The sequence below is a fragment of the Pipistrellus kuhlii genome, unplaced genomic scaffold, assembly GCF_014108245.1.
Source record: "Pipistrellus kuhlii isolate mPipKuh1 unplaced genomic scaffold, mPipKuh1.p scaffold_m20_p_2, whole genome shotgun sequence".
NCBI lineage: Eukaryota > Metazoa > Chordata > Mammalia > Chiroptera > Vespertilionidae > Pipistrellus > Pipistrellus kuhlii.
In genome coordinates this window covers 27,567,828-27,580,191 of record NW_023425515.1, presented here as the reverse complement: position 1 = coordinate 27,580,191, position 12,364 = coordinate 27,567,828, and the positions used below count along the sequence as shown (strand labels likewise).

General features: G+C 39.6%; 1 protein-coding gene across 11 annotated transcripts in view; it reads right to left on the bottom strand.

The window, feature by feature from the left end:
• The window catches only part of FNDC3B (fibronectin type III domain containing 3B), a 321,193-nt gene that overhangs the window by 243,595 nt on the left and 65,234 nt on the right, over positions 1 to 12,364 (bottom strand). For 4 of the 11 annotated variants that reach the window (XM_036445717.2, XM_045583675.1, XM_036445718.2 and 1 more), the window contains exon 2: positions 7,745 to 7,883. The exons of 6 other annotated variants lie outside the window; for them this stretch is intronic. In XM_036445717.2, the coding sequence (XP_036301610.1) occupies positions 7,745 to 7,855 (111 nt within the window). In that variant the 5' untranslated portion in view covers positions 7,856 to 7,883. Of the gene's footprint in view, positions 1 to 7,744; positions 7,885 to 12,364 lie in introns of those variants that run through there. One more of the 11 variants, XM_045583672.1, reaches the window with a different exon arrangement.

Here is a 12,364-nt window from a genome sequence, read left to right as displayed (position 1 = left end):
GACTGGGGAGTTTAAAATTGCCATTATTTTACAGTGCAACCTTGCCATGACAGTGTTTTTCCTTAATCCTCTTCTTTTTGAAGGCAGCTCAATTTCTGCCATTTGAAGGTTACTGACTACATCTTGTATCTTATTATTATTGCCTTTGGCTAATTAAATTCTGAAGTGTCTCTCAACCCAGACAACTCAGAGCTGTCATAATTATATGGCATGTGTCGTAATTATTATGGGTGCCAAATTTAACAACACCCTCTGATAATATGGCATCAACATTTTCCTTTTTGAGACTGAGATTATGCATAGACTATGCCTTTTCGGCAGCCTTTGTAGTGAACAGAATTTTGGCAAACGCAAGGCAGGGAGGACTGTAAAATGAGATTACAGACCAGGATAAGCTCACACCATTTTTACAGTTAATAAGAGGCCCTTCGAGGCAGGGGTGGTGCTGTGCTGCTGGACTGGGACTCCGGTTGAGGGATGCTCACAGTCTGAACTTCTACTGACTCAGTAATTCTGAGGAACAGACATCAAGAGGCCAAGGGTGGACCCCAGGCTGGATGTACCAGAGGATAGACAGATTCACTAACAAGAATACTGAATAGAGCCGAAACCAGTTTGTCTCAGTGGATAGAGTGTCGGCCTGCGGACTGAAAGGTCCCAGGTTCGTTTCCAATCAAGGGCATGTACCTTGGTTGCGGGCACATCCTGGGGGGGGGTGTGTGCAAGAGGCAGCTTGATAGATGATTCTCTCTCATCGATGTTTCTAACTCTCTATCCCTCTCTCTTCCTCTCTGTAAAAAAATCAATAATGTATATATATTATATATATATATATATATATCAATATATATATATATATATTTTTTTTTTTTTTTTTTTTTTTTAAAGAATACTGAATAGAAAAGATTACAGAAAAGAGATCATAGAATGTTCAAATATAGTCTGGTCAGGGTACCACTAATATTAGCTCTCCACTGAAATATGCTATCCCTACAGACTGTTCTCATTTCATAAATCAGAAACTGATTACATTACATGCAAAGCTTTAATAATAGTCCTGCACTTCACTTCAAGTTCACCTCTGTCCACACTCACCCTCCCCACATTCACTTTCCCTAGCCTGGTCTGTTCTCCTGCCTGCCTATCCCACACCCTGCTCCATCCCTCCTCTGTGGTCCCAGGACACTATTACATTCCCCAATTCAAGCCCCTTGGGTATCACATGACATTTTGCTCTCCAATTAGATTGCTTATTCATTTATGGCAAGAACAGTGTCTTATTCATCTTTGTGTCACCAACACCTAATACAATGCTGGCATACAAGACATTTGATAAATGCTTATTAAAATGAACAAATCTATTATTCAGTCACTCCTTAATTCAGTCATAAATCCTACCCCCTCACTCCTCCTCTCTACCCCAAATCTCAAAGAGACGAGACTGATAATATCTTGACACCAGAGGTCTTTATAAATTTGAGTGGTAGAGAATGTGGAAAGTAGTTTGGAATAATAATTTTCTTTCAACATTTGCACAAGTTACACATTTCTCTACATCTTGATGACGAAGAACCTGACCCAAGGCTGAGCTTCCCCATACTTGGTTTTCCAAACCCAACATTTGACAAGCCTCTTTCTACTTTCAAGCCACGCCCCAGCTTCTAAATAGGATTCTGTCATTAAAGGAGCTGTTCTATGTTATTCAGCAAAAGCTACAGCCTCTTTTTTAACTACCAGTCCCATTCTCATTTGAATATCCTTCTTTTTCCTGGGCAAACTTCCCAATAAGTGTTTATTCATTTTTCTACACCATACTGAGAGCTAAACCTCTTTCTGGGTCCTTCTGACACAGTGGCTATCAGTGTGTTTAAAGAGTAAACCTGTGTGGTGAGAGGATCTGAACTACTGAATGCAAGAAGGAAGCTGTCAGGGGAAGAGTTATTAAGAAGATATCAACCAGAACAGAAAAGGTCACTGGATTAGTAGGAGAAGCACAGTTGATGTAAAAGACACGCCAATGACAAGCACCATCGGAACGTGGAAAGTTTTAATATGTTTAATATGCTGTCTGGAAATATTCCAGGAAAAGTCTGGTTGTATTCTGTCCAGGGGAAACAAAGACTTTCAAAAGAAGAAACAAAAAAAGGGGGTGAGGACCTCACTCTCAATAAAATGGCATGCTAAGTGCTGAGCAACAGAAATAGGCAAAGTCAAGAGAATTGCACATGGCTGAGGCTACTTTAACCTCCTGTCTTCCAGGGCAAGCTTGTTAACATGCCATCCTGAGATGGCAGAAGAGACAAGCTTTCTGTTTATATTTAAGGAGAGTTGCTTCCTGAAGAAGCATAAGGAACACTCATTAGCAATCAATATTCTGCACGTTTAAAAGGGGAAAAAAGACTTAAGTATGACAAACAAAACAAGTGCTACGTGCCCTCTAAGATGTCCTAAACGCTAGCTAGTCAGGATCCAGAGGCATGATTCTATCCCCATTCCTTAGCCCCTAGCCTAACCAATACATACATGAGAAGAATCACTAAAAATATAAGAATATTGCCCTAGCAGGTTTTGCTCAGTGGTTAGAGCGTTAGGCCATCAACTGAAGGGTCTCAGGTTCGATTCTGGTCAAGAGCACCTACCTCCATTCCAGGCTTGGGTTTGATCCCCACCCCTGGTCAGGGCCAGTGTGGGAGGCAACCAATCGATGCATTTCTCTCACATCAATGTTTCTCTCTGTCTCTCCCTCTCCCCTCCCACTCTCTAAATATCAACGAAAAAAAATATCCTCGGTGCAGGTTAACAAAAAAAGAAGAAAAGAAAGAAAACTAATATAAAGTGGCATACCACCCTCCTGAAGGTTATAAATGTCACAGATTAAATTAGCAAATCAGGAAACGCTATGTTAACACTTCTGTTCGGAACCTAATAATTTCCTTATTTAACTAGTGGCTGCTATAATTATTCCTCAGAGATTACTAAAACCAATAAAAAAGTTGAAAATTGGACTGATGTCTACTCTTTAATGCTCAAAATTAGCTGCTACATTTTTAAATCTCCAAGATGTGCTAAAAGTCAAAGACAGTTTAATTACAATAATATACCATTAGTTTCTGAAAATGTCAACATAGGCTCTGATATTCTAATTACCAAAGGGCATGCACTATATTTATAATGCCACACTCTGGTCAAAACCTGATTTTTTTTTTATAACTCAAGAATAATATAGTTAGCATAGTAAGAGAAACAAATTTTATTTAGCTATGTTATCTATTCAAAGTAGAAGAAATTATATTGAGAAGCAGAAGTGTTTTATTTAGAAAACAACAGTTCAAAATTTCAATTTCTCTCCTAGGTACCTATCAAAGAGAAATGAAAACATGCATACAACGCTCACAGCAGCATTAATAGCCAAAGAGTGAGACACCCCAAACGTCCATCAATTGATAAGTGGATAAATAAAACGTGTGTGGTATATCTATCCAATGGAATGTTTTTTGGCAAAAAATAAAGTCTGAACTACTCATATATGCTACAATCTTATTTCATGGAATGATTTCGTTTATATAAACTGTCCAGAGTAGGCAAATTATCTACAGAGACAGAGAACATTAGTGGTTGTGTAGGAATTGGGAAGAGAAGGAAATGGAGACTGCTACAGAATTTCTTTTTAGTTTGATTAAAATGTTCTAAAATTAATTGTAGTTGTGGTTGCACAATTATGTGAACAGAGTAAATTCCACTGAATTGTATACTTTACATAAGTGAATTACATAGCATGCGGATACATCTCTATAAAGCCATTAAGTAAAGCTGTTAAATTGCTCTATGTCCATATTATGCTTGTTATTGCTGCTGTTGCTCATTATTTAGTTGGTAATATATATTTTTTAAATCTTCATTCATAACGAGGATGGCTTTTCATTTTAAGAGAAGAACTCTCCTTTTCCTGATACCTATACAAAATGACAAACCAAGGATTCAAACTTCACATGACTTGGATCAATGAAAATTACCAGTCTCTTATTTAGAGAGCCAGAACAGAGCAGAGCAGCCTGCCAAGAACTCAAACTAATTAAATTCTAACCAACAGGGCAGAGATCAGGAGGGCGGCTGTGGGGACGGAAGAGCTTTCTCATAACTGTGGTGGTTCTTTTGCATACACAGAAACAAGAATGTCCTCTGCACAGCTGCAAAGTATTAAGAATGCTGTAAACAGCCGAAACCGGTTTGGCTCAATGGATAGAGCATCGGCTTGGGGACTGAAAGGTCCCGGGTTCGATTCCAGTCAAGGGCATGTACCTTGGTTGCGGGCATATCCCCAGTAGGGGGTGTGCAAGAGGCAGCTGATCGATGACTCTCTCTCACTGATGTTTCTAACTCTCTATCTCTCTCCCTTCCTCTCTGTACAAAATCAATAAAATATGTATTTAAAAAAAAAAAAGAATGCTGTAAACACAGAAAAGTAAGCTTCACCATACAGACTCCTAACCTAACAGAAATGCAGAGGCAGAGCCCCACAACCAGTGGGTGGCTCTTCATAACAATCTACTTTGAGAGGTGGCTCAAGTGCTGCCTTCCTTAAAATGTCACCCCTCCCCCAAGGATCTGTTGGACAATGCCTGCAACATCCTTCACTGAAGCCATACCCTGCACCTCCAGAGGTCCTTGTTAAGATGAAAAGGTATTGCCTCAGAGGCACAGCACAGTAAAAGCCTCTGAAAACATGAGAACAGGTCATTCTCTCTGATGTGTCCTGTGCCCTGATCCTGAGCACAGAGGCCCTGAGCAGCACACCACGCAGGCTCCTAAGAGCAGGCAGCAAAGACCCACAGATACCCCAGGCCAGCACTCAGAACCCACACAGTCCGAGACTCTTGGATCCTTGGGTCCTCACTTTTGGCCCTTGCCCTTTGGTGACCGCTATCCCTTTCTTCTTTCTTTACCTCCTGTCTGGCATTTCTCCATCATTGATTTTGCTTGCTCCTTGGGTCAGTTTTCCCCTGTGCCTTTACACATAGGCCCAGAGGACTTGGCCACACTTAACTAGGCCAAAGGTCAATGTTAGGAGGCTTGAGGAAATAAGGGAGATACAGGGTGGGGACTCTGGGTCAGAAAGAGGAAGAAAACTGTCAGGCACATGCCCACTGCCCAGGCTGAGCCATAGTGGCAACAGAGGCAACCTCAACCTGTGATAACCCTTAGGTTGGTCCTGCTGAGAGATGTTCCAAACACACTCTGACCACTTAACAATTATGACCTATTATGAGAAATTTAGGGTTAATGCCCAAATAGCTTGGTCCACATAACCTATACATTTTGATACTTCTAGCACAAACATATTTACTAATTAGAAAGACTGAAACACTTCCTCCTGATGAGATTTTTTTAGAATAAGTGTAGCCCCTGTTTGAGAAAGTTTGGTATTTGACTGTTTATAGAATAGATAGATTTTCCCTTTCTTATCTTTATGGAAAAAGTCCCAGATGAATTAAAAAATGTGATTTTATAAACCAAAGTTATTAAGCAGCTTCTAATTAGGTAGATACACAGAGTAGGGGAATGCCACAAGGCCTTCTGAGGAAATCCATCTTTGGTCATTTCTAGGTGCAAAGGAGATTACTGACTTGAATAATTCTGTAACTAAGGGCTCTGTATGCTGGCTCATAATCTATAAAAGGCTGTTCTGTGCAAACTGAATTACAGAAATGAGGAAGAAATAATCAGAATGCTAAAATGCTACACAATAACATGGATATGGGGCCTCAGGTGCCTAGGTACATATGCAAACAGAAATCAGGTGACTACATCTGGGAGACAAAAAAATACTTTTTAAGTCTTTTTTTATTCTTTTAATTGGTGAAAAGAAGGGAGGCCAAATATTGCATGTTGAAACCATTCATGGTACTTTTGAGTACCATGAGTGGCTGGACACAGCAGTGGAAGAAGGATGAAGAGAAAGGAAAGGGCCCTAGCCAGTGTGGCTCAGTCGGTTGGAGATTGTCCTGCACACCAAAGGGTGGTGGGTTGGTAGGTTCGATTCCTGGTCAAGGCACATACCCAAATTGCAGGTTCAATTGCTGGTTAGAGCGCATGTAGGAGGCAGCCTATTTATGTAGGAGGCAGCCTATTGAAATATATTGTTAACGGGGGGGGGGGGGGGGGGGGGGGGGTGTAGGAGGGTGCAAAGACTAAACATGTAAGGCTGGCAGGCCAGGGTACACACTTGGATTTTACTCCTGGTGTACCAGGAGAGACATGACACAATGTATGATTTTAGATCACTCGAAAGACTGCTATGTGGCAAATACTTTCAAGTGGAGCAAAAGGAAAATAAAAGCAGAGAGTCCCATGAGAAGGACTGTCCTAACCTGGTGGGAGATGTTGGCCTAGAGTCCAGCAGTGGTGATGGAAACAAGGTAGACATGGCAAGGTATGGTTTCAGAAATGATCCTGAGATAAAGCCAACAGACTGGTAGGCAAAGGTGAGAAGACCCAGGTGTGGACTCTTGAGTTGAAAGACAGTGGATATAAGGAAACAGAGGTTCTGTTGTAAGAGGAGTAGAGATGTAAGGTGGTAAGGTGATGTGGAATCAGGGAGGGGGGGCTGTGGGTGGAGAGAGGTATAGTGGTTCATGTGTTTAAGATAAAAGATATTACAATATGTTGATGAAAATGATCCAGCAGAGAGAAAGGGAAAGTGAAGATTCAAAAGGGAAATGGCTGCATCACTAGTAAGAAGGGATGAAATGTATTCAACGGAAAGATGTTCATGGAGCACCTATTAGATGTTCCTTGTTCTTAAGAGGTTCACAGGCTAATGCAGGAAAAAAATACAAAGTATTAAGCAGTAAAATGAGATCCAATAGAGATATATACCAAGTATATATATATATATACACAAAGTATTAATGTATTATGATAGATAAAGAGTGTTATTCTGCTATGATAGATGGGGTGAGGGGCACATACTGATGACAAAAATAAATGATTAACTTATTTGAATTATTAATATATTTAGGTAAATATTTTTAAGCAATTGTTTCCAATTCTACTTTTCATAGAACAAAGACTTTTATTTTTATGATTCTAAAAAACTGCACAAAGACAAAATGATATTTAATTAGTATAAGACTAAGCAAACCCAGTTTTTGTAATCAACAAGAAAAAAATGAGTGTTATCAGAATAGTCCAGTCTCTAATCATTTACAAAAGTTTTACTTTCTGTTTAAATTTTCCCCCAAACACTACATGGATGAGTTCAAAAATAATTTGTCTATTCTGTAATGCTGAGTAACAAGCTTTATACTTGGAAGGCCTGCTCTAGGAGCCACAGTGGATTCACAGGAACCTCTGCATCTTGTCAAGGCCAGTCCCCCCTGTGTAAGGTCAAAAACTGACGCACACTCTCAGTGACCTGCTCTGGCCAACCAGGCAAACCAGTCAAGAGCACAATATATGACATGAGTAACATTTCATTCCAAAGATGTGTGCATATTTTCAAAATGATTCATTTCAAAAATGAGACTTTTTTATATTCGAGAATATTAACTAGATGAGGTAAGATTTGCTGTTTTCAAAAACAACAGTTTCTCATGTTTTAAAAAATCATATAATAATTCTAAACAAAAACACTTCTAAAACTACTCATGTTCAAAATCATAGATTTTCCCATCTCAAAACAATTACTGGGCTAATGTTTTCCCCTGAGATAACTTGTCTTAAATGTCCCTCTTATTACACTAACCTGCTGAGCTGCATCTCCATTCACCAAGTGAGGCATCATGGCTACCTCTCCGTTCAGCAATGGTGGCAATTCCAGAGGGATTTGGTCGGTCATCATCATTGTGACGTACATTCATGGAGAACTTCACTCAGCTGGCTCCCTGCAAAAGAAACACCATTTTTTTAAAAAAGGACTCAGGACCACAAAAAGTCACCTGTAACAACAATTTAAGTGTTCTGTCTTGATGTCAACAAAACTCAGATTATTCTATCATAGAGTACTAGAGGCCCGGTGCATGAAAATTCATGCACTGGCGGGGAGGGGAGGGGAGTCCCTCAGCTTGGCCTGCCCCCTCTCAAAGTCGGGGAGCCCTCGAGGTGGAAGGCAACACGGCGATCAGGGGAAGGTGACACCCCATCACACCTCTGCTGTTGCCACTGCCCACAGCGCAAGCCTTGGCTGGCCCTGGGCAGCTAGGCAGCCGCCATCTAAGGCTTACCTGCACCTCGGGTCAGCCCTGGGCAACTGGACAGTCGCCATACGAGTCTTGCCTGTGCCTTGGGCCAACCCTGGGCGGCTGGGGGGCTGAGGGGACTGGGGAGCTCTGAAGGCAGGCGCATGGAGCGGGCCCGGACTTGCCATGTGCCTGCTGCCCCAGCAGGGCTGAGGGGACTGGACATTGCCATCTTTTGGCTGAAGGCGGCGCCATCTTTGAGGGTGTGACAGTCAATTAGCATATCCCTCTTTATTAGATAAGATTATATTTCTGTCAGGCCCAAGGAGGGTTAAAGTACATGGAAGAGTCTGAACTAGGAGATCACAGATGAGTCTCCAAGCAGCATGTGAATGCAGCCTTCTATGCCTCAACATTGTCATTTATTTATACATTTTAAAAATATATGAAGAATAGTAACTACCCTACTCCAGGGATCTTTCTCAGGATAGAATGAGAGGATGTTTTCAAAAGGCAAGTGTCTAACAAAAAGTGGTGGTATCATTAGATGTAAGGTAATCATAGAAAAAAAGGTCAACTGACCTGTAAGGGCAGTTTTTCCTTTTTATTTAGATCAAAATATTGTACATAATCAGTTAATTCAAGCTAAGTACCAAAGGTTAACCACCTAAAATGCAATTATTACAATTTCTGACCTTGCCATTAATTTGGTAATTAATCATTCTCCTAATTATCTCTCTCCCATCATTTCCTTACATTGAATTTAGCCTGTTGTATATTTACATCTTTATCACTTGTGTACATCTTGAACTTTCCTGTATCTCAGATTACCCATGGCACCTTGTGCAGAATGGAGCTGAAAGGCAGATTCCATTGTTTCAACAGAAATAAACAATTTGCACACAAGTATCGAAAACAACACAAGTCCCACTTTTATTTCATAATGGTACTTGCCACCAATATCTAGCTTTTCAATACAACAGTAGGAAAATAATAAATCCCTATTTTGAATTATAAAATATTTAAATTATTATTATTATTCTTTCAAAAGTATTTACATATTCTTCACTTATGGCTAAAAGTTATGGCGGCCCAAAAATGTTTAACAGCATTGACAAAAAACAATAAATGAATAAATACATGTGTACTATTTTAAGTTAATTAAAAAACACACTGTCATATTGTCCAGTTAGATTTTTTTATTATTCATAATAAAGTCCCCCAAAATTTCAAATTCCATGGTCCATTAATACTCGATATTCAAATCAGGCACAGCAGTGGGGCAAATCCTTTAATAGCAGCCTCAGATTTGTCTTAGACAGATGTGATAGAAATAAAATATTTCTCCTCATTTTGAACAACCTCCATTCTAAACATTAAATATTCTGCCCCAAATCCCACTGAAAAGAAACTCCTTCCCTAAAAATATCAAATGATGCATAAAAGCCACCCAACAGATTGTAAACTTTTTATTTTAAATAGGTAAAATTTTACACTATTCATTATAACCCCATTTAGAGAAACTAATTACTTTAAGTACCAAACAGTGAAGTCTTGTCCCAACCAGGGAAGCACATTCTATAATAACAGGTCTTATAATCCAGTGTTAATAGTACCATCATGCTGTTTTATGAGGCAATTATTCAGTTCCTAAGCAAATAAAATTAAAGCTGATGTAGGAAACAGATCCTTCCACAATAAAATTAACTAAGACAATTCCATTGACACTATCATGACATCATTGTTTGATTTTGAATAGGTCAAATGATAGAGTACTGAGGTCCATTTCAATTTCTTTTCTAACATACCTAACTCTACTAGTGCATAAGGAAAGAATGGCTGCTTTTCTTCAGATTGATGATAGTGCACAGGCCTATTTCTTAAGAGTAATGTTTTAATTAATGTTCTTCAAAACTGCAGGTTGGATAAGCAGGGCAGTAATTTAAATTAGTGGTCAGAGGATAAAGCATGTAGGGGTGAAGAAGTTCTTCATGATCACTTTTACCTTTTCCTCATTTCTTCCCAAGGAAGAGCCCTTAGGCATTTGCTGATGAGATTATGGTGCAGATTATGGCTCTGTCTCCTCTCCTTTCTCTGATACAGGCCAAAACCCCCATCCATTGAGACAGTCCTGGTCATCTCACAGAGAAGCATAATGGTGGAACTTGCTCTCTCTTTTTGCACCCAATAAAGCAGCAGGAGTAAAGTGATTTCAGGGGCTGCACCTAGGTCCTTTCAGCCCCTAGGAGGTCCTTACATTAGGGCCAGAGGACAGGAAATAATGATGCAAGTTTAGGGTTGGGCAGGTGGAATGGAAGTCCTTAATCAGAATCTGCTTTGAGATAAAGCTACTTATGCTCCAATTGGTCCAACCTAGCTAACTGAAGTTTTCAATATTAGGGATTGAGATTCAAATTAAATTAACAATGCTATTTTGTTCCTATTACTCATTGTTTCTTGGGCAGGGACCACAGGAACTGGGTAGGAAGAGATAATTTTGATCTGATGTAAAATCCAGGCATTCCTAGTCCCCTGCCCCTATTATCAAAGAATGTCTCAACACCAACATTATGTCTCACACCGACAATTTCAATTTAAGAAACCATCTAGTTGGCATCCTGTTAAAACAATGGGACTTGCTATTAACAAGATGTACCATCTAACCCCTGTAGGTAGCACTCTTAAGCACAGGTATCAAGTTCAAGTTGGGAAGTTAAATTCCAGGTTGTGCAAGGTAGCATAGGGTATAGGCCACTAGACCCACCTATGTCTCAACCTATGTAATAAAAGCCCATCCAGAACGATGCTCAACGCAGGAGCTGAGCCCTGGTGGTCAGTGCACTCCCACAGTGGAAGCACAACTCAGCTGACTGGGATGAGTGGCTGCTTAGAGGGCGGGTCCACAGTGGGCCAATCCCTACAAGCAATGCCCCTCACAGTGCATGAACCCCATGCACTGGGCCTCTAGTATATATACATGGGATGGAAGAGTATGGGGACTCACACAAAGCTGAAAGAAAAAAGAAAAAATAAAAAAATAAAAAAATAAACACAAAGAAATCAAGTCCACTGGCACAAATAGAAAATTGTATTTGCTTTTGAAAGCTATATAGGCAACTTTGGGTAATATATTTGTGCCATAAAAAAAATAAAAAATAAAAAAATAAAAATAAATAAATAAAATTTTAAAAAGATCCTATTCCCCCCCCCCCCCAAGGTCTACTTCATAAATATACAGAGATTATTACAGATTATTGGACTAGGGGAGGAGAAGACAGGGAGAACTATACTTTTTTTTTTTTAATCACAATCATTGCATGCACAATCACAGTGGGAACTTTTAGTTTACAGTGGGAACTTTTAATGCCTCAACTCAGACACCCAATGACTACACCTTTAAGGAGAAAAATGGAAAAATGAATTAAGTGAATGTAAGCCACTGTGAACCCTGCATGAGTTTCACTTCTTATAACCAAATTTGTTTATGCGATTTTCCCTAGGCTACCAGCTTGCTAGAATACAAGGCCTGTTTTCTAAGCCCTAAGAGTTCTACCAAAGGGAAACCAGACTATCCTGACAGAAATACAGTATAAGAGGTTCATATAGAAGGGGTAGTTTACACAGACAACAATGTTTAAATGCCCATTTCTGCACTCCATGCACATACAGAGGAAACTTTCATTTGCCTGGAACGCAAATAGAAAAAGCAATAAATTATCTCTAGGCAAGATAATACCCAGCTATTAACAAGATACTGCCTGCCCACCTGTCCTTAAATTATCATGGAACAGAAACGATGTAGTGCCATGGACTATAGAAAGGACAAGGGGAAAGGCAGGAAGGATTATAAAAGATACAAAATATAAAACTTAAGATACACAGTAGTATCTTTTTAGTTATTCCTTAATGATGAAGGGAGAAAAAGTAATTGATTTTCCAAATAAAAACCGAAAGTCAAACTTCAAGTTGTAAATTGGGAAAATCACTTGTCCCTCACATTAATGTTAACCGAGCGGGACCTATAAATACATCAAACGTAAACAGTATCTGGAACGGGTAGGACGTATGAATACGTCCTTGAAATATATGTTGCGCCCCCAGAGGGACGGTATATATTTTTTGTAATCTTTTTTTTTTTATATTTTATTGATTTTTTACAGAGAGGAAGGAAAGGGGAGGGATAGAGA